At 48.2% G+C, this 26604-nt stretch overlaps 1 protein-coding gene across 2 annotated transcripts in view; it reads right to left on the bottom strand.

Annotated features, from left to right (window-relative positions):
- LOC146343157 (asialoglycoprotein receptor 1-like) overlaps positions 1-23126 on the bottom strand; it is a 34551-nt gene extending 11425 nt beyond the window's left edge. Inside the window, exons 1-7 of one of the 2 annotated variants that reach the window (XM_084806828.1) lie at positions 22982-23126; positions 22328-22463; positions 19202-19293; positions 15905-15986; positions 2054-2175; positions 1651-1746; positions 264-389 (exon numbers count right to left, since the gene is read on the bottom strand). In XM_084806828.1, the coding sequence (XP_084662954.1) occupies positions 264-389; positions 1651-1720 (196 nt within the window). In that variant the 5' untranslated portion in view covers positions 1721-1746; positions 2054-2175; positions 15905-15986; ... (1 more) ...; positions 22328-22463; positions 22982-23126. Of the gene's footprint in view, positions 1-263; positions 390-1650; positions 1747-2053; positions 2176-2904; positions 3113-15904; positions 15987-19201; positions 19294-22327; positions 22464-22981 lie in introns of those variants that run through there. The other variant, XM_084806826.1, reaches the window with a different exon arrangement.
- Positions 23127-26604: the final 3478 nt, after the last annotated feature.

Raw genomic sequence — 26604 nt, 5'->3', positions numbered from 1 at the left:
AGAGTCTGTGACTGGCCCAAAGTCACCCAGTGAGCTTCCATGGCCGAGTGGGGACTAGAACCTGGATCTCCCAGCTCCTAGTCCAACACTCTTGCCACTAACAAGCCCAGTCATTCCATTGCTTTGCACTGTCCATACTGAGTTTGGGGCCTTTCCTGGCACACTCTCCTCCTCCTTGCACGAGTCCCCGACTTCCCTGACCTTCAACACTCTCCCACTGGCACAGCCCTCTTTGCTGCACCTTCCCTCACTGGACCACTCACCTTTGGTGCCAAATACAATGAGCGCAAGCATGAGGATGACGCTGAGTCCCAGCAGGATCAGAACCAGACGACGGCTAGGGCAGAGGCGATGCCTCCATGTCGGGCTTGGGGGAAGCCTTGGAGGGACTGAGGAGAGGGTACAGTGATCAGGAATCCATCCTAACCCCCCCTTGAAGTGTCTTACATCTTCTCTAGTAACTCTTTGCCTTTATCTATCAGTTTCCTTTTTCACTTAGGACTGGGCTGCAGACCCTGTTGTGATGTTAATGAACATTCCAAGTGATTAGGTTACAATACTGTCAGAATGTTTGTAGTTCAGCCTCTATGCAAGAAGAGAAAATTGTCACCTAGGAGGAAAAAAAACCTTGTCTCACATGGGCCTAAAGCAATGGTGGGCCATCTTTTTTCTGTTGAGGGCCACATTCCCTCATGGGTAAGATGTCAGGGGCCACGTGACAGCAGTGAGTGGGCCAAAGTCAGTGGTGACTTTAGGTCTTGCTTGGCCACAATTTCCTGGCAGTAGAATTAAAACAGTGGTTCTACACAGCACAACACAGTGCCACTTTATCCAGCAACGTTCATCCCCACAGCTAAGATCCTTGTTTAATATTTGCTCATGAATAAGTCCCATTAAGCAAAGTCCCATTAAGCAAAGGGCCTTTAATCAAACTTAATTAGTAGCTTTCTTCCTACAGCTTCTTCCACTTTTACTGGGGACAAATTAAGGGGCAATTCATCACTAATCCTCCAGCAGCCCTGAACAGGAAGCACAAAAGGGGTAGAAGCCGCATGTAGGAAGTTTTTAATTGAAGGCACAATAGCCCTGAAAAAGCCTCAATAGCACTTTACCAATCCAGGTTGGTGGTGCGACTGTTCTTTATTGTACAAAAATTTCCACAAATCAAGCCTGGGGAAAATGTGAGGACACGATACAGAAAACCCTGGAACATTTGGCAACAACACTGTCTGAATTCTCCACAAGAAGTGAGTGAACCAAGGATGGCAATTCCAGAGAAAAGGGACATAGTGGAATCAACCTCAGTTTTAGAGCTCCAGTTGTGAACTCCAGTCATTGTAGGAGGAGTCTGACAGTACTCTGTGCTTATTCTATGGTAATCAAGATTCATTGAATCTGAATAAGTGATTGCATATTGGTCAATAAAGCATGCTGGCTGGGTGAAGCTGAGAGTTGTAGTCCCACACATCTGGAGGGCACCGGGTTGGGGAAGGCTGCCCTAGTCCACCTCATTAAGGCTCCGTGGCTATTCTTAGCTAGTGGCCAAGAAAAGGAATGGGCTCCGGTATCTTATGAGCCTTTTCCTGTGCTGCTGACCCAAATTCCCCATTTATCTTTTTTACCATGACAATTTCCCCCAGGCCTACACACCTGTTCGGACAGGTCGTCCACCCTCCTCGTCTACCTCCGAGGATGCAAGATTCTGGTAATCCTCCATCATGGTGATTCTAGAAGGGGGTCAGATACCTGGAGAAGCGGAATAGCATTTGTAGGGGAGCTCACTGCGAGAGGCAAACAAGGAGTCAACTGAAGATTGTCAAAAGATTGGTTCAGCACATGGACAGACTGACCAACCATCACAGCCCCATCTGAGGCATTTTGTCGCCCATGGTGGGACATCCCAACGGCACCTCCCTTCACTTCACTAACATGACCTTCTGTACAATTTCAGTGGGGCATGCAAGAGAGATCTCCTGTGGGTCCGATCTGTGTGCTTCTCACTCTCTGCTGCCCTGTAAGCCCCCAAACCTCTTTCCTGTGGTAGCCGCCTCACCTTTTCTCTCAAGGAAGGGGCAACAAAGATGTAACCAGCTCCACCTTGCCACAGTCACAATTCCTTCCAAGCACCGAGTGTCTTGTCAGCTCCTCCAAGCTTCCCCACAACTCCCAGAGAAGCTGGTAAAGAGAGAAGAAGAAAAAGAAGATAAAGTAATTGTGGGCTGGTAAGTATTTTGTATTTCTCTGACAGCCCGGGAATTCTTCTTGTCAAGCAGGTTGCATCAGCACCACACAACTCCTGAATAGCGAACTGTTTTTCAGGACGTTTTTCGCTGTGTCACCTTGTTCCTTTCCACAACAGGCCATTTTTTAAAAAAAATGAGGGACGCCTAAATCAGTCTACATTGAATAGGATGAACTCACCAACTCTCTTTCTCTCTCTCTCTCTCTCTCGCTCTCTCTCCCTCTCTCATTTCCTTCACCTTTTTGCCTCACTGTGTACAGTTCCACCACTTCTGCACTGTATTTATGTATATATACCGAGCATTTTAAGAGACCCTGTCATCATACATTTGCCAAATCAGACTCCAGCCCACAAAAGTGTGTACCACAGTTTTTCCCACTAGACTTTTTAGGTGCCGAAGGATTCTGTTGTTTTAGCGAGAAGAGGCCAAAATGGCAACCATTCTGGAAACAGAGAGAATTGAGATTTGCTTTAGAAAGGGTCTCTTTCTCTGTTCACCCTGCACACAAGAAGGCTCAGGGACTCTTTCCAGACCGAAAGGCCTTTGCAGCACCATGTGCAACAAGCCCTAAGTCCCCTATACACCAAAGCCGTGGCTTGTTTCGCACTCCCAAGCCGTCGGCCTGCCCCAATGAGACCTCGCATGGACTTTACTCACTCACCTCGATTTCCAGAAGCGTGGCAACACGTTGCCATAGAGGGAAAGAGGAGAGGGAACAATCCGGGATTGGCAGGTTGTCAGTCCTTCCTTTACCTCCTCCGCTGCCTCCCTGGGGTTCAGGGGGGCTCCACGCGCTCCGTTGGTTGACTCCCTTGTCCTCTTGCACTAACGCTCTCACCCCTCCGGTGATCTTTGTACTGTCAATATGCTTCTTTCTCCAGGGAATGACTGCATTTATAGCTTTCCAAAAAATGCAGCCCAGTGCCGGTGCCATCAGAAGGGAACGCCTTGCATGTACTCTAAGCCCGCCCCCATCACTGCACTGACAGCCACTCCTCCCTCAGGCTTCCTTTAAAAAGTGGAAGTCAGGTCTCACTCCAAAGAGAGAAACCAAATGGAGGAGAAAATGTGACCAAACAAATGCACTTTGGCAGTTAAGCACATGAAAGAAGAATTTGATGGCCGGATTAATATTTTTAGAAGGACAAACGATAGCTTTCCCTCCCCACCCCACTGCCAAGTCAGAAGCAGAAAGCCAGATGGGGAAGGGGTTGGACCACTGGATGACAAAGAAGTAGAAGTGCTACCAAAGGAGGATTGGAAGACTGCAGAGAAGCCGAATGAATTCTTTGCATCAGTTCTCACTACAGAAGGTATCAAACAGAAAGCGCACCTCTGAACTGGGTAGGGACCGAGAGAGGGCATCTGGAAATCCAAGCCAAAGAGAGTTGAGACGAGACGAGGTTCTAGGGCTGATTGAGAAATTAAAAACTGAGTCACTGTGTCCAATATGCATACAACTGACCTGATAGTTCTTAAAAAGCTCAGATGTGAAATTGCTGATCCTCTAACTAGAATATACAACCTGACATTAAAATTGACCTCCTTTCTGAAAGATTAGAAAGAAGCCATTTTTTAAAAAAGTGGTCCAGGGGGAGGGGGAACCAGAATATTACAGGTAAACTAGTTTATTGACTTCCCTGGATAGACTGATGGAAATAATTATTAAGGACAGAATAATTAAACATACAGGAAAACAACCCTTGCTGAGGAAAAGTCAGCATGGCATCTGCAAAGGGAAGCCCTGCCTCATCAACCCTCTGGAGTTCTTTGAGAGGTCAAAAAGAATGTAGGTAGGGAAATCTAGAAGGGTTATCAAAGGAGGACTGGAAGATGGCGGAGAAGCTGGATAAATTCTTCATATGTGTTTTTCTGTTCTCAGACAGAGAAAGTAAAAGGCACTGAAAAAGTATCTCCAACGAGGCCCAACTGGATGCCAGCACAAACTTAGGACAATTCCACCAGATATGAAGGAAATGAGTTCTGGGTTGAAAGCATCTCCGGTTATCAGTGTGATTTATTTATTTATTTATTACAAACTGATTAACAGAGTGTTAATAGCCAACAGAAAATAACGGTTATTTTCTTTAACACAGGGAAATAGCACTGGCCCATCTAGGATGACCTTTTTGCCAAATTGTATGTGCAGCTGGCAGGCCAAAGTTACTACCATTAGAATCTTGTGAGTCTCATAAAAGATGGAGTGTCCAGGACTTTCCCATTCTCCCCACTATAAAGTGGTGTCACAAAAGACATGGGCCCAATCTACACAGGTGGTTCAGTCCAGAGCAAGGGCACATCAGGGTTGTTCACAACACAGGATGTTGTCACCACCCCGCAACAACCGCTCAGCTTCCCTCTCAAAAAGGCGCGTTTTCGCAAAGACCTTTTAGTTCGTCTTTTTTCATTAAATGCAGCTCCCACCGCAGTGTGCCCTGTTCCCCTGAATTCAGCCCTGCATACTGGGTATGCCTAGGGGTCTGTCTGTGGTCTGGCTGTGACCTGGTCAAGGGGTGCAGCCATCCCTTTCATCTCCCCATTTCCCTGCCCCCCCATTGGCAGTAGCTGTTTTGGACTTCTTTTCCCACTTAGCACTATTACACAGTAGTGCTACTTAGCTGCTGGCTTTCCTGTTTATTTTCGCTTTGCTCTACAACATTGCTACTTCACAGTCTTGTAATCACGCAATTGTGCAATGTCGCATTAGGACGATAGTCACAATTGAATTGTACTGGGGCAGTGACTCATGCAGGGAGCAGGGATTCAATACTACTGATCCACAGTGCTGGTGGATGCGAGAGGAGAGGTGTTGAGTAAACGACAGGATGTAATTCATCTCTTCCATTAAACTTCCCTGAGCAGAGGAGCATTGAAAGAGGCGGGGAGCAAGGCTGTCTCATTTGCTGAGAAGCCCCTACACGGTTTATGATGTTCAAGTTCTACTCGCTGGACTCCTCCCACCCAACCCCAAAGTATGGCGGCTTCAAGTGCTGTTTGACCCATAAAAGCGGGTTTTAAGTTAGTGTGTACTCTGCTTTTCTTGCTTTGTGTGCTCTGATGGACCAAAGCAATATCATGAAAATCTGGATATAACCAGAAAATGCTTCTGAAACCATTTCCATGTAGATTGGGCCATGATTTCTGGTTCCAGTTTTTCAGCTGTTCACCCCTTTATAATTTGTGGTATATGTTTTCTCTGAGTCTCTATTGTAGTGTTTTTAAGTTATCTCCATGCTTCCTGAAGGGATTTGATCTTCTGTACCACAACTTCTCCTTGCTTTGAACCCACCCTCTCATGTTTGAGAATTTCTCCCTTCTGAAACTGTAATTGACCACATTGGACTTCATATGCAACTTTCCCTGGTATCTTGATTTTGATAGTGAACCAGTTAGGATTGAATTAAGAGTCACCTCCCCTTTCGCCCTAGCTGTTCTGAGTCTCAGACATTTATAGGGTGCAATCCTATTCTGTTCCTGTCCTCGGGATTCACTGGCTAAGGTGTGCCAGGATTTGGTGGAAGCAGAACTTGAGATATGCTGCCAGCATGCAGCTGTGTTGATGGAACTCACTCAATATATTGGCTGATGGAACCATTCTGCTGGTGAAGCGACCAGGGCAGTAGAACATCAGAAGCGGCCTTATACCGAGTCAGACCCTGGGTCCATCTAGCCCAGTACTGTGAACACTGACTGGCAGCAGGGGCTCTCCATGGTTTCAGGCCAAAGATTTCCCAGCCCTCTTTGGCGATGCCGAGCATCGAACCTGGGACTCTCTGCATGCAAAACAGGGGCTTTGCCACTGAGCTGCGGTCCCTTCACTGTAGAGTTGTGGTGGCACAGGGTGGGGAGATGTGGTGGCACAGGAACAGCATGGGGCTGACATGGAACACTGTTACGCCAAACCCGATACCCTCTTAATTCATGGTCATGTCTTTGTCAACGGCAGAAATTTAAGCTGAGCTTTAAGCTGAGACTGTGGATGACACAACATTATTCAAGGTGGGAAAAACAAAAAGAGATGGCAAAGGCTTCTAGAAGGGTTTCTCCAACCAGGGTAAATGCTGATGGGGTCTGAGCTGCTGGTGACTGGGCAGGAAACAGACCTTGGAGTCATGGCAGATAGCTCAATGAAAACGTTGGCCCTATGTGCAGCTGCTGCAAAAAAGGCAAAGCGCATGTTAGGGATCATTAGGAAAGGAACCACAGAATCTTAGAATAGTAGGGTTGGAAGAGGCCTACAAGGCCATCAAGTCCAACCCCCTGCTCAATGCAGGAATCCAAGTCAGAACATCCCTGACAGATGGCTGTCCAGCCTCTAGTGTATTGTAATGTAGAGCTGGAAAAAAGGGCAGAAAAGGGCGACCAAAATGATCATGGGGCTGGAGCCACTCCCCTATGAGGAAAGGTTACAAAGTCTGGGCCTGTTTAGCTTAGCAAAAAGGTGAGTGTGGTGGTGATAGAATAGAGGTGTACAAAGTTATGCCTGGTGTAGAAAAAGTGGAAAGGGAGAATACAAGAATCAGTGAAGCTGTTTGCTGGGAGATTCAGGACAGATAAGACGAAATTGTTCTTCATACAGCACAGAGTCAATGCATGGAATTCGCTACTTCAAGATACATTCACATAGAATATGGCTATCAATAGTAATGATGGCTATAGATGCCACTCCCAAGGTCAGAGGCAGCATGCCTTAAATGCCAGTTTCTGGGGAGCAATAGTGGAAGGAGAAGCTGTAGCTCAGTGGGCAGGGCCCCCGCTTTGCCTGCAGAAGGTCGCAGGTTCGATCCCTGGCATCTCCGAGTAGGGCAGGGAAAACTCCTTCCTGAATCCCTAGAGAGCCGCTGCTGCCAGTCAGCGTCGACCATACTGGGCTAGATGCACGCAGGGCCTGGCTTGGTATAAGGCCGCTTCCGATGTTCCTAGGAGAGTGCTATTGGCCTCATAGCCTGCTTGTGGGCTTCCTGTTAAGGCATCTGGTTGGCCATTGTGGCTGCTAGCCTAGATGGGCCTTCTTGGTCTGATCCAGCAGGGCTGTTCTTGCATTCTCATGGATCTTTAAACCAGGCCCAGACTGGGCCTCCTCCCACTGCCTCATGTCCTGCTCTCGGAAACCCCTCATAGGGAGACCACAAGTCAGGTGGCAGGGAGCACAGCTGGGGGGCTCACCTCTCTGGCCTCGTTCCACTCTCTCTTTGAGCTCACAAGGGGGGACTCCAGCAAGGGGCAGACCTGGAGCAAAGGTGCGCGTTGCCTTGGCACAAAGAGGAGCACGTCATCTTTTGCTCCCCAGAGAGCGCTGGACAGTTCCCAGGAGGCCTGGCGGGTGCTGAAGAGATGGAGGTGGAAGGTGGGGGGAATTAAGTTCAGGGCAAGGCAGGGTTCTCAAGCTTTCCAAGATCTCTCTCGTCACACACACACACACACACACACACACACACCACTTCCTGAGCAGCAAGAAGCTGCTGGGTCAGCTCGTCAGAGTTTCACTTCCATGGGTTTCTTGGGAACTTTCCACATGGTTACTTCAGGTCCAGCCCTTTCTGTGGCATTGCCATTTTTGTTCACTCACTGCCTACTCATTGTTCTATTGAAAGCATTTCTCACCCTACTCTTCAGCCAAAAAGGCACTCCGTGCAACATATGTAATAAAATGAATAAAAACAAGACTGTCCTAGAATCATAAAATCATGGTATTTTAATGTTGGAAGGCACCTTGGACATCATGTATCCCAACGCCCTGGTCAATGCAGGAATCTTATTTATTACACTTTTAGACTGCCCAGGAACTACAGGTACTGTACAGTAACCTGTACAGGTAACGATAACATCCCTGGCCAATAGTTGTCCAACATCTGCTAAATACCTCCGGTGAAGGAGAACCCACCACCTCCCAAGGCACCCTGTTTCACTGTCAAACAGCTGGCACTGTTAGGATGTTTCTCGTAATGTTATGCTGTAATCCAGTGGGTTGAATCCAGACTTAGCCATACTTTGAGTGTTGTTGTTGTTTATTCGGTCTGTCACTTCCGACTCTTCATGACTTCATGGACCAGCCCACGCCAGACTTCGAGTAGACCCACTGAAATTAATGGGACTTAAGTTCGTCACTATAAGTCCCATTATTTTACTGGGACTACCCTAAGTACAACTAAATCTGGATCCAACCCAATGCTCGCTCACTCTTTCCTTTCTTTCTTTCTTTCTTTCTTTCTTTCTTTCTTTCTTTCTTTCTGCAGTAGAATACAATCACAGTATTCGCTTGTTCTTTGCCTGCCAGCTACTGAGGCATTTCAGGGCTACTGTGCCTTTAGTTAAATGTTTTCTTCTTGCCGATTCAACACCTCTTATCAGCCCAACCAGGGGATTAATGATGGATTGCCCTGAAGTCAGCTTTGGTTCCCCAGGGTGGGGGGAATGGCTCTACTAGTTTCCTTGCTTTTTCACTATGAAAGGATAGATGTAAGGAAAGCAATAATTGAAGTGTGCACACACACCCCTTTGCAGGCAACACTGGATGACTAAAGGGGTGGTGCATCAGTAACGGTCTAACTGTGCTGAACAGGAAGCAGTAAGAGGGGCTGAACCTCCAAGAAGGCATGGTCTGCCCTTGCTGAATGGGGCAGACTTGTGAGTAAATCTCAGAACTAGTCAGAGACTGAAGGGCCACAGCAGAAAATGCACACGCCAGAGGTATCTGGAGAAAGACGCCCTGTGTAGGTGTTTCTATGGTAATGCCAGAAGTCTCTAACCCAAGATTGGAGGGTTGGAATGCTTGGTTTTAAAGAGAACACAGACACAGTGGGCATGACAGCAGGCTAGCATCCAGGGTAGGCATGGCTGGGCACCTGCCCAGGGCCCACCCCCAAGCAGGGCCCCACTGGCAAGAGCCCCCTGGACTTGCTCCTCCTCTTCCCCCTTGCAACCCGCTTGTTCCCCTCCCTCTCGCTCGGCCCAGGCAACGTGGGGGTGAGCAGGAGGAGCAGCAGACGCCGCGGCCTCCTTGCTCTTGGCCTCCTGCCTGCCAGGCAAGCAAGCAGAGGTGACGAGGAGAAAGAGGCGGAGCAGCACGCGCAGCTAGTGGCAATGGCAGTGAGAAGGCGGGTCCACTGAGGGAGGGGGCCCATGGGGGGCATCTCTTCAAGGGCCCGCTGGAACCTGGAGCTGGCCCTGCACAGCCGAAACCTGGTGGAATGGAGAACCAAGGGTTATTTCTGGATACAAACTCTATAGGAAGGACAGGAAAGGGCAAGCTGTGGAGGCATCACCTGGGTCCTCGAAGAGGGCATAGTGTCATGCCAAGTAGGAACCTTCAAAAGGGCAGGTCCTCCACAGAATTGCCATGGGTGATGCTACCAGGCCCCCAGTATAATTTACCCCTGACCCAAATGAACTTGAGATGGAGAATGAAATCAGGGAGACATCCAAAGGAGAAAGTGTTGTAGTATTGGGGTGACTTAGTTACTCTCACATAGAATGGATAAATGCATGTTCTGGTCATAGCAAAGAAGTGTGATTTCTCAATCTCATAAATGACAGTGCTATAAAACAGTTGGTCATGGAACCAACTGGACCCCTCTGGAACCCGGGCTTAATCCTCATTGCCACCCAGACCCCTAGCGTTGTTGTCCCAACTGGAAACAGTGACCACAGTGCTATCAAATGTAATCTATGTGAGAGTGGAAAATTGCCCAGGAAGTCCAACAGTCTCACGTTTGATTTGAAAAGAGGAAACTTTTTTTTAAAAAAGGGACTGCTAAAAAGGAAGTGGAAAGGGAAAGCCAAGAGGGTCAAAACTTTCCAGAACGCTTGAGTGTTACAACCACAATAATAGAAGTTCATCTACAATGTATTCTGCAGGCCAGGAATGATACCATCAAATGTCACCAACATGATTACTGAGCAGTGACAACAAAGCTATTATGATGGGAGTTGTAGTCCAACACATCTGAAGGGTGCCAGTTCAAGGAAAATCTGGTGTGAGGGATGACAGGATCAGCTGGGTCAAATGAGATAAAGGGGATCTTATGGATAGCATTCTGCCCGTCGGAATCCGTGGGATTAAAATCTGAGTTCTGACTAAGGATGTTGGAGAAAACCACAATGGGTTCAAGTGACTCTGAATTTGTATGAATCCAATCTGCGGCTTCTCCAGCAGTCCATCTTTTCCCAAATCACATGGATTCTGCAGACCTGAGCACTGGTTTTTCACATTTGTGCTCATTTGCACTGGGGCTAATATGGATTAACTGATGCAGACTAGCACATTTGCCCAAGTGTGCAACCGCACGTTCACACTAATGTGAATTAGTGTGAGTAGAATTAAATTCTGGTAAAAAAAATAGATTCCATCCATGAGTGGATGACAGAATGAAAGTCACCTGATAATTCATGAAATACAGACAGAATGGATTTAACAAAATTTGTAGATCCCTACTTTTGGGACCATGTCCATGTCTTATCAGTCATGGAATAAGAGCACAGGTCCTCTTATGGATCAGTAACTGGCTAAAGAAGAGAAAGCAGAGAGTAGGAATACATGGTAAATTCTCCCAATGGAGGGAAGTAAATCGTGGGATCCCACAGGGATCTGTATTAGGACCAGTGCTTTTCAACCTGTTCATAAATGATCTAGAATTAGGAATGAGCAGTGAAGCAGCCAAGTTTGTGGATGACACCAAATTATTTAGGGTGGTTAAAACAAAAAGGGATTGTGAAGAGCTCCAAAAGGAGCTCTCGAAACTGGGAGAATGGGCATCTAAATGGCAAACGCAGTTCAACATGAGCAAGTGTAAAGTGATGCACATTGGGGCAAAAAATCCCAACTTCAAGTATGGGATCTGACCTAGCAGTGACTGGCCAGGAAAGAGATCTTGGGGTTGTGGTGGACAGCTCAATGGAGATGTCAACCCAGTGTGCGGCCACTGTAAAAAAGGCCAACTCCATGTTAGGCATAATTAGAAAAGGGTTTGAGAATAAAACTGCCAACAACGTACTGCCCCTACGCAAATCTATGGTGTGGCCACACTTAGAATGCTGTGTCCGGTTCTGGTCACCACACCTAAAAAAAAATATTGTAGAGCTGGAAAAAGTACAGAAAAGGGCAACTAAAATGATCAAGGGGCTGGAGCATCTCCCCTCTGAGATAAGGTTACAAGAGCTGGGATGTTTAGCTTGGAACAAAGAAGGGTCAGGGGAGACATGATAGCTGTACAAAATTATGCATGGTGTGGATAGGGATGCATTTTTCTCCCTCTCTCAAAATACTAGAACCCAGTGGGGTCCTCCCATAAAGCTGATTGGTGGGAGATTCAGGACAGAGAAAAGGAAGGACTCCTTCCTACAGCACACAGTTAAACTATGGAACTCGCTACCACAGGAGGTCATGATGGCCACCAATTGGGATGGCTTTAAAAGGAGGTTAGACAAATTCCTGGAGTAAAAGGGCGGGAATGGCTACTAGTCCTGATGGCTATGTGCTGCCTCCAGGACCAGAGGCAGGGAGCCTATGGATGTACACCAGTTGCTGGGGAACATGGGGGTGCTGTTGTGCTCATGCCCTGCTTGTGGGTTTCCTCTGGGCAACTGGTTGGCCACTGTGTGAACAGAAAGCTGGACTAGATGGACCCTTGACATGTATCCATTTATAATAAACAGCCAGAATCGAACAAACATGGACAGTTGAGCGTGGGGAAGCTGGAGAAACTCCCTAGAGTGTGGTCAAGTTCCTTCTGTCATCTGGATCCCTCAGATACCTTGCTGAAGACAGCCAAGACAAGCCTTCCCCACTCTGGCACCCTACAGATGTGTTGCACTACAACTCCCATAATTCCCAGCTGGCAGGGCCCATCAGAGGCCATGGCTCAGTGGGTAGAGTCCTTGCTTTGCATGCAGGTCCCAGGTTTTATCCTCGGCTTCTCCAGGTACGGCGAGGAAAGAATCCTGCCTGAAATCCCTGGAGAGCCATTGCTGCCAGTCAGTGCCAACAGCACTAGGCTAGAAGGACCAAGGGTCTGAATTGGTATAAGGCCACTTCATAGAATCATAGAATAGTAGGGTTGGAAGGGGCCTACAAGGCCATCGAGTCCAACCCCCTGCTCAATGCAGGAATCTAAGTCAGAGCATCCCTGACAGGTGGCTGTCCAGCCTCGTCTTGAATGCCTCCAGTGTGGGAGAGCCCACCACCTCCCTAGGGAATTGGTTCCATTGTCGTATTGCTCCAACAGTCAGGACGTTTTTCCTGCTGTTCAGCTGGAATCTGGCTTCCTGTCACTTGAGCCCATTATTCTGTGTCCTGCACTCTGGGATGATCCAGAAGAGATCCTGGCCTTCCTCTCTGGGACAACCTTTCAAAGACTTGACGAGCGCTATCCTGTCTCCCCTCAGTCTTCTCTTCTCAAGGCTAAACATGCCCAGTTCTTTCAGTCTCTCTTCATAGGGCTTTGTTTCCAGTCCCCTGATCATCTTTGTTGCCCTCCTCTGAACCCTCTGCAGCTTGTCTGCATCCTTCTTAAAATGTGGTGCCCAGAACTGGACACAGTACTCAAGATGAGGCCTAACCAGTGCTGAGTAGAGGGGAAGTAGGACTTCCCAGGATTTGGAAGCTATGCTTCTATTAATGCAGCTCAAAATAGTATTTGCCTTTTTTGCAACCACATCACATTGTTGGCTCATATTCAGTTTGTGATCGACAACAATTCCCAGATCCTTCTCGCTTGTAGTGTTGTTGAGCCACGTATCCCCCATCTTGTCACTGTGCATTTGGTTTCTTTTTCCTAGGTGCAGAACTTTATCCCTATTAAATGTCATTCTGTTGTCTTCTGCCCAGCGCTCCAGTCTATCCAGATCACTTTGAATTTTGTTTCTGTCTTCCAAAGTATTAGCTATCCCACCCAATTTTGTGTCATCTGCAAATCTGATCAGCATTCCCTGCACCTCCTCCTCCAAGTCATTCATAAAGATGTTGAAGAGCACTGGGCCCAGGACTGAGCCCTGTGGTACCCCACTCGTTACCTCTCCCCAGCTTGAGAAGGTCCCATTGAGAAGCACTCCTTGAGTCCGATTCTGTAGCCAACTGTGGATCCACCGGATTGTTGTTTCATCTAGCCCACTTGGAGCTAGTTTGCTCATTAGGATATCATGGGGCACTTTGTCGAAAGCTTTGCTGAAGTCGAGGTATATGATGTCCACAGCATTCCCACAGTCCACAAAGGGGGTTACTTGATCAAAAAATGAGATCAGATTCGTCTGGCAGGGTTTGTTCTTGACAAATCCATGTTGGCTTCGAGTCATCACGGCATTGTTTTCAAGGTGTTTACAGATAGACTGCTTTATCATCTGCTCCAGAATTTCCCCAGGGATTGATGTCAGACTGACTGGTCTGTAGTTCCCAGGTTCCTCCTTTTTACCCTTTTTGAAGAGAGGGACAACGTTAGCCCTCCTCCAGTCATCTGGCACTTCCCCCGTCCTCCATGATTTCTCAAAGAGAAGAGACAGCGGTTCTGAGAGTTCTTCTGCCAGTTCCTTTATGACTCTAGGATGCAGTTCATCTGGCCCTGGAGATTTGAACTCATTCAAAGGAATTAGGTGTTCCTTGACCATATGCCTGTCGATCTCAAGCTGCAATCCTGCCCCTTCAGCCTGCACTTCGCCTTTGCCAGGGGGGTCATAGATCCTCTTTTGGGAGAAGACTGAGCCAAAGTTGGAATTGAGCACCTCTGCCTTTTCTTTGTCATCTTTTGTCCTTACTTAACAGCTGAACCACCGTTCCTTTCCTCTCTTCTCTGTTGGCCAGGGGTTCTGATGTTGGGCAGAGGCTCTTCTGCCTGGTAGAAGCTGCTTTCCTCCTCCTGTGTTCTCCTCGTAAAAATAATAACCGAACGACAGCGACAGCAGGGCTTGTACACCATCTATCAACTGACATTCTCTGGGTGGTGAATAATACAATGTTTAGACCCATAAAATAAAACAACAAAGAAACCAAAGATTGTCTCCTGCATCTCTCTGCCTAAAGGAAGCCAATTCCTGGTTGCGTTGCCCCTGGGAGTAACTCCGTGCTTGGGGAAGTGAAGAATGTATCCTCACAGTTGATACCGCTGCACATGCTCAGCATCCCCATCCCATCGCAGGCTCCTTCGCTGATCCCCGACTCTGATCAACAGGCCCTGGGGCTAAGTGATCCCTAATACAAACGAATACCTCTGCAAGTAGGTGTTTTGGAAAAAATCCGCACACGTATGCCAGGTGGGAAGATGCTGCTTAGTCACCAGGGTAATGTCAACTGTAAAAGAGAGAATTCGACCCACCTGAAGGCCGCAGGCTCCTCTAGAGCGCTGCTTCCCCCTGGGCTCACATGAGCACAGCCAGTGCCAGCCCCGGGTTTCAGAGGGCCCTTGGGCAAGACGCCCCCTGTGGGCCCCTCCTTCAGCGAGCCCCCTGCTCGCCGCCAGGGCCACCAGCTGCGCTTACCCCTGCCGTCTCTGCTGTGGCTTGCTTGCTTGGTAGCGGAGTGCCAGGGAGCAGGCAGGCCGCGGCGTCTGTGGCTGCCCCTCCTCCTCTCGCCACTGGTGTTGCCGGGCCAGAGCGGCAGGCAGGGGAACAAGCCGGTTGCGATGGGGAAGAGGAGGAGCAGCTCCAGGGGGCTCTTGCCAGGGGGCCCCTGCTGAGGTCCGGAACCTTGGCAGGTGCCCAGCCAGGCCCACCCTGGACACCAGCCCTGAGCACAGCCCACTGTTCTGCCAAGTGGGATTGAATTAAGGAGGCCTCACATAATTAGACCTGTTAATTCAGGACTCTTAAGTAACATAAATGGCCACTCTAGCGAAGTGGGGCAGTTTCTATATTCTGGAGACGAGTAGAGGCTCCCTCTCAACACTCCCCCCCCCACCAAACCCTGCCACTTTTTACCACCAAACACCAAAAGGAGGAAAGAAAAAGGGCCAGTCTAGGATGTCCAGGAGGCCGCCATACTTAGGCAGGGCCAAATGATAGAGTTGGAAGGTACATCAAAGTTCATCTAGTCCACCTCCTGCCAATGCAGGAAATCCAAGCCAGCGCCCTCCAGATGTGTTCGACTACAGGCCTCATTAACCCATTGGCCATGCTAATTGGACTATTGCTTCATCCCATCAGTCATGGCTTTGTGTTGCATTGTGGGGGAAGGCGTTGGCACCACTGGCTGGTAAACAGTGCAAGGTCTCCCATCCAATCACTTCCATCTCCCACTGACGTCACTCAGGCCAATCCACGAGGTCCCACATCTCCCATTGTGTGCCACGAACCACTAGCACCACACAAGGAAGGACACAAAAGCACCAGGAGTGAACAGCCCCAAAGTATCTCAGTCCAGTGGAGGCTGGTGGCTCTGATGTCTGTGGGGTGGTGAATTGGCTCTGGGTTACAGCCAGAACAAGCCAGAACTCTAAAGGAGCTATCCAAGGTGCAGAGCTCCTTTAGAATTCTGGCTGGTTCTGACTGAAACCCAGAGCCAATTCACCACCGCACAGACATCAGAGCCACCAGCCTCCACTGTCTCAGCCCGTACAACTATGAACAGCTCAGTAGGTAGAAGTGCTCTCTCTCGGCACTCCCACCTTGCTCCATGCACCCCTTTACCACCAAACACATGGGAAAGCGGGTAAACCTGTAATGGTCATACCACCCACCTTCTCTGCGTAGGTGCTGAAGATCACCAGGTGGGAATTTTGGTCTTCGCAGTTAGCTTTTGCATCTTCCCAGGACTTCTTTCTGAAAAAGAACAGGTAGCAGCTTTTGATAAAGAATTCCCATCCCTTTGGGCAGGAGACGCCATAGCGATCTAGCAGATCAGAAGGCAGAATAATAACCTAGATATCCCCCAGGACTGATGCGGGGAAATCGGCTTCAGCTTAGAGGGGAAATTAACACAACTTGTGGGCCAAATGCAACCACCTCCAGAGGCCTTTCGCTGCATGTGCCAATCTTGATTGGTTGGGCTGGCCAGGTGGCAACCACAGAGAGGGCCTTTTCTGTGCTGGCCCCTTGATTACCCTTCCCAGAGATGATCACCTGCCACCACCTTAAATACGTTTTAGGTGATGGTTCAAAACTCTTTTATTTGTGTGGACTTTTAATGATTTGGAGTCTTATTGCTGTCAATACCGGGGTTTTGTTTTTTTTACTCCTTTCCCCCTTCTATTTTTCATGGGCATGTCTTTTTGCAATTGATACAATGTTTTATAACTCTATTTTTGATTTCTGTATTTTTATTTTGTTGCGGAAACATAGGACTGCATAGAGACGTGGGCAATACTGGCCCAGTATGGTCTCCTGTGACTGACAGCAGCCCTCTAGGGTCTGAGGCAAGGATATGCCTTTTCCATGACCTGCTACCCAGTCCTTTTTACCTGCAGAGCTTCACCCACAGGGAAGCCCAACAGAACACCACAGTTTTGCTGAAATGACACACATTGGAGGGATGCCCTGAAAATGGGGAAGTTTTCTTCTGGCTTCCTCTTTCCCCCAGAAAGCTGCAAGATGTTTGCTGAGGGAGACACATATGGGTGTGCTCTGATGATGCTAGAATTTGGAGCCACAACCACAGAAATTGATGGACAGTCACTTCAGGACAGGTCAAAGGGTACCTTCTTCTGAAAACACCTAACAAATGTATTGTCCCTGTTTCACTGTGCGAACGACACAGTATGTAGATGCAGGTTTGGGGGTAGGCGTTCAAGCCCTTCAAGCGTGGGGTTGCTGGGCCCATCAGAGGCCATGGCTCAGTGGGTAGAGTCCTTGCTTTGCATGCAGGTCCCAGGTTTTATCCTCGGCTTCTCCAGGTACGGCGAGGAAAGAATCCTGCCTGAAATCCCTGGAGAGCCATTGCTGCCAGTCAGTGCCAACAGCACTAGGCTAGAAGGACCAAGGGTCTGAATTGGTATAAGGCCACTTCATAGAATCATAGAATAGTAGGGTTGGAAGGGGCCTACAAGGCCATCGAGTCCAACCCCCTGCTCAATGCAGGAATCTAAGTCAGAGCATCCCTGACAGGTGGCTGTCCAGCCTCGTCTTGAATGCCTCCAGTGTGGGAGAGCCCACCGCCTCCCTAGGGAATTGGTTCCATTGTCGTATTGCTCCAACAGTCAGGACGTTTTTTCTGATGTGCAGCCGGAATCTGGCTTCCTGTCACTTGAGCCCATGATTCCGTGTCCTGCACTCTGGGATGGTTGAGAGATCCTGGCCTTCCTCTCTGTGACAGCCTTTCAAAGACTTGATGATCTTATGTACACTGCCATTCTCACACATACTTCCCTCTTTCCCATCTCACAACACACAGATTTGGGGCCACATAAGATCAAATTTGCTACTCAAAAGAAACAGCAGCATTCCTTCACCAAGAGCATCATGCGTGAACGCACAAGGAAATAGCAGCCATGCATGCTCACGTGTGGCATTCATGCACTTTGCTATGCGGAGGCAATCTTCAGGCAGGAGGTGCGTCTTGTGTGAAGAAGCCCACCTCATGGACCCACCTGCCTCTGCTTCCTCCCTCAGGTGCTTCAATGTCCCCTCCATTTTCATCACATTCACCTCAGTGTCCACCCCTGAAACATACAAAGTGATGCTGGGTGATGGGGGCTCTTGCTGAATCCAAACTCTCCCTCTTCTTCAGCCCCCCCACTCATCCTCCCCATGGCCTGCCTTAGTGCTTGCCCCATCTCTGCCCCCCAACTATGCCCCTTTTGCAAGAGCCTCTGCCAATTCCTGCTATGTACATACTGAACATATTTACGTTACGTATATAAATCTCGCAGAATGGTGGAAATTCCACCTACCCTGCTTAAAACTGTGGTTCTCATTGCCCCTGCTCCCCGCAATCCAGCGTGGCCCAAGAGCCTAGAGCACTGTGGGTGGTTTATGCAACCATCAGGAGGGAATTAAAAGAGAAACAGTTGAACCTAATGCAGGAAGGGGATCGTTTCAGAAACAAAATTCAAAGGTATCTTGATAGACTGGAGCGCTGGGCAGAAAACAACATGAAATTTAATAGGGATAAATGCCAAGTTCTGCACCTAGGAAAAAGAAACCAAATGCACAGTGACAAGATGGGGGATACGTGGCTCAACAACACTACAAGCGAGAAGGATCTGGGAATTGTTGTCGATCACAAGCTGAATATGAGCCAACCATGTGATGTGGCTGCAAAAAAGGCCAATGCTATTTTGGGCTTCATTAATAGAACCACAGGTTCCAAATCCCGGGAAGTACTAGTTCCCCTCTACTCAGCACTGGTTAGGCCTTATCTGGAGTACTGTGTCCAGTTCTGGGCACCACATTTTAAGAAGGATGCCGACAAACTGGAGAGGGTTCAGAGGAGGGCAACAAAGATGATCAGGGGACTGGAAACAAAGCCCTGTGAAGAGAGACTGAAAGAACTGGGCATGTTTAGCCTTGAGAAGACTGAGGGGAGATAGGATAGTGCTCTTCAAGGACTTGAAAGGTTGTCCCAGAGAGGAGGGCTAGGATCTCTTCTGGATCATCCCAGAGTGCAGGACACGGAATAATGGGCTTAAGTGACAGGAAGCCAGATTCCGGCTGAGCATCAGGAAAAACATCCTGACCATTAGAGCAATACAACAATGGAACCCATGACCTAGGGAGACGGTGGGCTCTCCCACACTGGAGGCATTCAAGACGAGGCTGGACAGCCATCTGTCAGGGATGCTATGACTTAGATTCCTGCCTTGAGCAGGGGGTTGGACTCGATGGCCTTGTAGGCCCCTTCCAACCCTACTATTCTATGATTCTTCAACTGACATGCAATGGACCTATGGAACTCACTGCTGAAAGATAAAGAGCTAGTCATTTGAAATACTCCCCCCCCGCACCCCCTGCCTTGCCAGTCTTGTGTATTTCCATTACAATATACGCTACCAAAGCGCACACTTTCAGCTTTGCCAGAGTCTCCGGCCTCCTTCACTCACCCCTGTCCTGAAAGTCAGCCGCCTCTAGTGCAACGGCCCAGTTGACACTTTTCAGATCCTCCTGAATCCCCCACAGCTGAGAGGTGATGTTGCTACCCGAGGATGAGGAAGATGCAGACAGAAGTGACAGCTGGGGTTCCCCACCCCACCCCCCACTCTTCCCCTAACCTTGCACAGGTGACTCCCCCATTGCACACTTGCATCATGGCTTTGCACACTCTCTGCCCCTTCTGCTGTGGGCCTTCCTTGCATGCTCAATGGCTCCTTTGACCGATGACTGTGATCCTTGTGCTGCGTGGCCCTTTTCCACATCCTCCCCACCTCCCCTCCTTGACCCATTTCTCGCTCGCTCGTTCATCCTTGGTGCCAAATGCAATGACCACAAGGCCGAGGATGCTGCTGAGTCCCAGCAGGATTAGAACCAGGTGACTGCTGGGGCAGAGGCGACACCTCCATGGCAGGCTTGCAGGCAGCCTGGGGGAATGGAGGAGAGTGTGCAATGGTTAGCAAAGCCTGTAACCTGGCCGTCTTGACTAAGTGCCTTAATCCTCTCTGTTAAGCTATCATCTCTATTTTTTATCGCAGGGGTGTGGACGCTCAGGCCTGCGGACCCAACCCGGCCTGCCTGGGGTCCCAATCCAGCCCTCCAGGATTCCCCAGATGCCCCCCCCCCCGACTACAGATCAATTGGTGTTTCTTGGCTTATGTGCTGGTTTTCCTCACATTCTCAACAGTTCAAATGCCTCTTCTCAGGCTGAGTGACTGACAGGAAGAGCTTGAAGCTACAATCTTTTTTGGCTCCCCTCCTTTTAACTTCAGCCCCGCCCATCACAAGAAAGTGGCCCCCTAGGGCTTCTCTGAAATGGAATTTGGCCCTTGGGCTGAAAGAGGTTCTGCACCCCGCTCAATCCTCTTGCACTTCTGACATGATCAGCTGTCACGGCATGCAACGGCCATGAGCCTTCCAAGCCCTCGGGTGTCAGAATGTTTGCAGTCCTACAAGGGATTATACATTCAGATGCAGGTTTCAGTGCTCTACCGTGTGAAGACGTCCTTCCTTTGATCTGTCCTGGGGTTGACACTGGGCTCAAGTATTTTGTGAGAGGGCGGACATTTCTCCCCATCTACTTTCTCAAAAAAAAAGGGTAAAGGTGTCCCCAACCAGTCGTGTCCAACTCTAGGGTGCCATGCATAATTGTACACACCTCTATCATGTCCCCCCACTTACTTGCCTTTTCTCTAAGCTAAAAAGCCCCAAACGTTGTAAACTTTCCTCACAGGGGAGTTGCTCCAGCCCCTTGATCATTTTGGTTGTCCTTTTCTGCACTTTTTACAATCCTACAATATCCTTCTCAAGGTATGGTAGCCAGGACGCTACATAGTTAACCACAGATTTGTATCAAGACATTACGATATTGGCAGTTTTATTTTCACTTATTTTCCTACTGATCCCCAACAGGGAATTTGATTTTTTTTTGCAGTAGCAGCTAGGGATGTCAGAGAATTCTGCGACGGATCTCAGTGAGGCCGAATGCCAGTGCATTCAGCCCCCCGAAATCCATCGTGGAACGGCCTGCCACCCCCCCACCCCCCACAGATCCCCCCCGGGATGAGACTTACCTGGGGCGGATGTTCCGGACGGCGGCGGCTCCAGCGGTGGCTGCGGCTGGTCTTCCGAACAGCTGCCGCCGCCACCGCCATTTGCAGTTTGTGTCTTTTTCTTTTTTTCCCCCCATAGACGTGATAGGCTACGTAAAGACTTACGTAGCCTATCACGTCTGGGTAAAAAAAAAAAAAAAGCATACGCAAATGGCGGCAGCTATGGCCACCGCCATTTGCGTTCCTTATTTTTTGCGGTCTTAGTCTACATCAATATTTACATAGACTAAGACGAAGAAAGGGGAACGCAAATAGCGCCCACTACGCTATTTACGTTCCCCTTTCTTTTCTTTGTCTTAGTCTACGTAAATATTGACGTAGACTGAGATGGCAAAAAATAAGGAATGCAAATGGCAGCAGCCGTAGCCGCCGCCATTTGCGTACGCATTTTGTTTTTGTTTTTTACCCAGAGCCCTCCACAGCCGGAAATCCGGCTGTGGACGGCCCTGGCCTGGGCCTGGCCAGCTGCTCCGCAGAGCCGCCGTGGAGCACAGCCGGCCGTCGAGGATTCCGGGGGGGAGGACCAGATCGCCTCCCCCCCCAGTTGAGGATTCCGGGGGGAGGGATGGAACGCCTCCCCCCCCACCATGAACAGAATCCGCGAAAAGGTAAGTCACTTACGTACATCCCTAGTAGCAGCTTGACTAGCTTAAATCTTGTTCATTTCAGTGGACCTCCTTCAAGCATGACTGAGGCTGGATCTATGCTTATCGCCTTTTCCCGCTTCCAATGAGGTTTCACCGCCCGCCTTTCACACTACTCAGCACCCACCTCGAACTGGAACCAGACTTTCCTGCTTCCGTGCTCCTGCTTTCAATACCCTGATATCCCGGTATTTCACCTCAGCGTGCTCTGATTTTCCACCTTCGTATCCGGTCGTAGTCCCCTCCCCTGCCTGTCCATATGCCGTGTCGTCTTCCAGCTACTGGTCCCATAGCTTCCTCAGCACGCAATGTTTCCTCAGCAACAAGCAAAGGGCTGGATGTGGGCACGCTTGTCTTATCTCAGAAGCTAAGCAGGGTCGGCCCCAGTCTAGTACTTGGATGGAAGACCGCTGGGAAATCAGGCTTCCTGCACTGAGCAGGGGGTTGTTCTATCCCTTCAAATGAGATTTTAGTTTTACCCCCTCCTATCCCCCACTCTGGATATTGTTGTTTTTTAAATTAAGGCGTTATCCTCGCAGAATTGGGGCTTCTCCGTGACTTTTTTTTTTCCTAATTCAGGCATGATCTTCGAAGCTTTGAAGTTGTGGATCCAGCCCATGGACTTTGCATAAATGATTGTTTGTCTGGAATGGTGTGCATCCGTCCATACAGCTGTGGTGCCCTGGGTTCATCTCATTCAGCCCCCATGGCTGTTCTGAGAGGTCAAGAAGGGAATGGATTCACATTATATAAATGGTTTCCCCTATTCTGGTCCAATTCTCCATTCATCCTTCAGACTGTGACATTTCCACCTTCCCCACACACCTTGTTGGATGCGCAGTCCATCTTTGGTGTCTACATCCAGAGTTGTAAAATCCTGGTGATTCTTGATCATTGCGGCTCCGATTCTGGAAGCCAGCAGGCACCTGGAGACACAGAACACTGTGTGTGTAGGGAAGCTGTATGCGAGAGGCAGACAAGGAGTTGGGTTAGGATTGTTCGATGGCCTTGTAGGCCCCTTACAACCCTACTATTCTATGATTCTATGTTTGAAGGTTCATTGATCAATTAAGCACATTAGTCTAAGAAAACAGTTTGACACAGGCAAAATAGTCACAGAAGTGTTTGAAAGTGTTTTCCACTCAGAAATGATAGCTGATTATCACATCCAAAGTCTGATAAAATCAAAGTATGGGAACACCCTCAAATGTTCCATTTCAAAATGGCGTCTGTGCGCTAATTTGCAGTTAAGTGTAATTTCTTGTTAAGCTTTTATTTTTCAATTTTATACTGTCTCTGTGGCTAGTAATTAATTGTAAATGTCTAAAAAAATAACCACTGCAGGCCCAGGAAGATGGGACTGCATTTATTGTACATAATAAAATATGATCACTAATAATAAACTGATAAAACTAAATTAAATAACGAAATGTCTTTGAGGCAAAACAGTTCCAAGGAACCTAGTCATCACACTCACCGTCTTCACAGTCCACGGTCAAACCATTGTCACATTCACTGACTTGGCAGCTACCACACGCGGCTGAACAAGGCCAGCCATTTTGCTTGCATCCATAGCGCACTGTTGTACACCCCATTACGCAGTTACACCTCACCATTTTCACAAGTCATCTGGGAGTTGCAGCCATATCAGACACTTCTGGCCAGGACATCTAAGTTTTCAGATACCAGCCCCAACTTCGCACATATTCCACTGTAGGATTTGGACGTAGGCGTGAAGGCTGTGATATTCTGTCGCTCCGGTTGTTGCAGGCAAATGTTCAGACATGACAAAGAATTTTGAATAAAAACCCGTGACCATTTGATAGCTGCACTGTATCCTATCCACTGAGGATGCACACATTATGGTCTAGACTGGATGCACTACAGCAAGAAGAATGGGCATGCTCTCTGATGTATGAATGAAATCAGTACCTATGACAGCAGCAGCCCTGCATCCAATTTTTTGCACTTCATTGTACGATGAGCAAAAGCCAATTGCACAGAGAGCATCCATCAGATATCTTGACCTGCAATTGTGAAGCCACTGTACAGCTAGACCGAAATGCAGAGGAGCCGTTCTAGGTCGTGGGCGCCCAGCATGCCTGACGCTTAATGAAGTTGAACCAACTTTTTGCGAGACATCCTTCCCTACAAAGAGATTTCTAAGCAGACGCTTCAGACTCTTCGGGAGGTACTCGAGTACTTATTTCTCAGTGAGATCATGTAGATCAAGTTGTTGTTGTTGTTCAGTCGTTCAGTCGTGTCCGACTCTTCGTGACCCCATGGACCATAGCACGCCAGGCCTTCCTGTCCTCCGCTCTCTCCCGGAGCGTGCTCAAGTTCATATTCATTGCATCCGTGATGCTATCTAGCCATCTCATCCTCTGCCGTCCCCTTCTCCTTTTGCCTTCAATCTTTCCCAGCATCAGGGTCTTTTCCAGGGAGTTTTCTCTTCGTATTAGGTGGCCAAAATATTGGAGCTTCAGCTTCATTATCTGTCCTTCCAATGAGCAGTCAGGGTTGATTTCCTTTAGGATGGACTGATTTGACCTCCTTGCAGTCCAGGGGACTCGTAAGAGTCTTCTCCAGCACCACAGTTCGAAAGCATCGATTCTTCGGCGCTCAGCCTTCCTTATAGTCCAGCTCTCACAGCCATACATTACTACTGGGAAAACCATAGCTTTGATTAGACGGACCTTTGTCGGCAAGGTGATGTCTCTGCTCTGCTTACTATGCTGTCTAGGTTGGCCATAGCTTTCCTCCCAAGGAGCAAGCGTCTTTTAATTTCATGGCTACAGTCACCTTCTGCGGTGATCTTGGAGCCCAAGAAAGTAAAATCTGTCACTGCTTCCATTTCTTCCCCTTCTATATGCCAGGAAGTAATGGGGCCAGATGCCATGATCTTCGTTTTTTTAATGTTGAGTTTCAAGCCAGCTTTTGCACTCTCCTCTTTCACCCTCAACAAGAGGCTCTTTAGATCCTCTTCGCTTTCTGCCATTAGGGTGGTATCGTCTGCATATCGGAGGTTGTTGATAATTCTCCCAGCAATCTTAATTCCGACCTCTGATTCATCCAACCCGGCATTTCTCATGATGTACTCTGCATATAAGTTAAATAAGCAGGGTGACAATATGCAGCCTTGTCGTACTCCTTTCCCAATTTTGAACCAATCGGTTGTTCCATGTCCGGTTCTTACTGTTGCTTCTTGACCCTCGTACAGGTTTCTCAGGAGACAGGTAAGGTGGTCTGGTACTCCCATCACTTTCAGAATTTGCCACAGTTTGTTGTGATCCACACAATCAAAGGCTTTAGCGTAGTCAATGAAGCAGAAATAGACGTTTTTCTGGAATTCTCTTGCTTTCTCCATGATGCAGCGAATGTTGGCGATTTGATCTCTAGTTCCTCTGCCTCTTCGAAACCCAGCTTGTACTTCCGGTAGTTCTCGCTTCGCATACTGCTGAAGCCTAGCTTGTAGGATTTTGAGCATCACCTTGCTGGCATGAAATGAGCGCAATGGTGCGGTAGTTTGAACACTCTTTGGCGTTGCCCTTCTTTGGAATTGGAATGTAAACTGACCTTTTCCAGTCTTGTGGCCACTGTTGAGTGTTCCAGATTTGTTGGCATATTGAATGCAGCACTTTAACAGCATCATCTTTTAGGATTTTAAATAGCTCGGCTGGAATACTGTCATCTCCGCTAGCTTTGTTGTTACTAATGCTTCCTAAAGCCCACTTGACTTCACTCTCGAGGATGTCCGGCTCAAGTTCAGTGACCGCACTATCATGGCTATCAGGGACATTCAGATCTTTCCTGTAGAGTTCTTCTGTGTATTCTTGCCACCTCTTCTTACTCTCATCTGCTTCTGTTAGGTCCCTGCCTTCTTTGTCCTTTATCATGCCCGTCTTTGCACAAAACATTCCCTTGAGATCTCCGATTTTCTTGAAGAGATTTCTAGTCTTTCCCATTCTGTTGTTTTCCTCGATTTCTTTGCATTGTTCATTTAAGAAGGCCTTCTTGTCTCTCCTTGCTATTCTCTGGATCTCTGCATTCAGTTGGGTATATCTTCCCCTTTCTCCCTTGCTTTTCGCTTCCCTTCTTTCGTGAGCTACTTGTAAAGCCTCATCAGACAGCCACTTGGCTTTCTTGCATTTCTTTTTCTTTGGGATGGATTTTGTTGCTGCCTCCTGAACAATGTTACGGACCTCCGTCCATAGTTCCTCAGGCACTCTGTCTATCAGGTCTAATCCCTGAAATCTATTCCTCACCTCCACTGTATATTCATCAGGGATATGATTTAGGTCATACCTGAACGGTTTAGTGGTTTTCCCGACGTTCTTCAATTTAAGCCGAAATTTTGCAAGAAGCAGCTCCTGATCTGAGCCACAGTCAGCTCCAGGTCTTGTTTTTACTGACTGTATGGAGCTTCTCCATCTTTGGCTGCAAAGGACATAATCAATCTGATTTCGATATTGACCATCTGGTGACGTCCATGTGTAGAGTCGCCTCTTGTGCTGTTGGAAAAGAGTGTTTGCTATGATCAACATGTTCTCTTGGCAAAACTCTATTAGCTTTTGTCCTGCTTCATTTTGTACACCAAGGCCATGCCTGCCTGTTATCCCGGTGATTTCTTGACTTCCTACTTTAGCATTCCAATCCCCTATGATGAAGAGGACATCTTTTTTTGGTGTGAGTTCTAGAAGGTGTTGTAGGTCTTCATAGAACTGATCAACCTCAGCTTCTTCGGCCTCAGTGGTTGGGGCATAGACTTGAATTACTGTGATGTTGAATGGTTTGCCTTGGATTCGTACTGAGATCATTCTTTCATTTTTAAGATTGTACCCCAGTACTGCTTTTCCCACCCTTTTGTTGACTATGAGTGCTACTCCATTTCTTCTAAGGGATTCTTGCCCACAATAGTAGATATGATGGTCACCTGAATTAAATTCACCCATGCCTGTCCATTTTAGTTCGCTGATTCCCAAGATGTCGATGTTCAATCTTGCCATCTCATGTTTGACCACCTCCAGCTTACCTTGATTCATTGATCTGACATTCCAGGTTCCTAAACAATATTGTTCTTTACAGCATCGGATTTTCTTT

This window comes from Heloderma suspectum, chromosome 6 (assembly GCF_057233095.1).
Source record: "Heloderma suspectum isolate Gila_16-S chromosome 6, 16-S_ref, whole genome shotgun sequence".
In the NCBI taxonomy this organism is placed as follows: domain Eukaryota; kingdom Metazoa; phylum Chordata; class Lepidosauria; order Squamata; family Helodermatidae; genus Heloderma; species Heloderma suspectum.
This window is presented reverse-complemented; position numbering and strand designations above follow the sequence as displayed.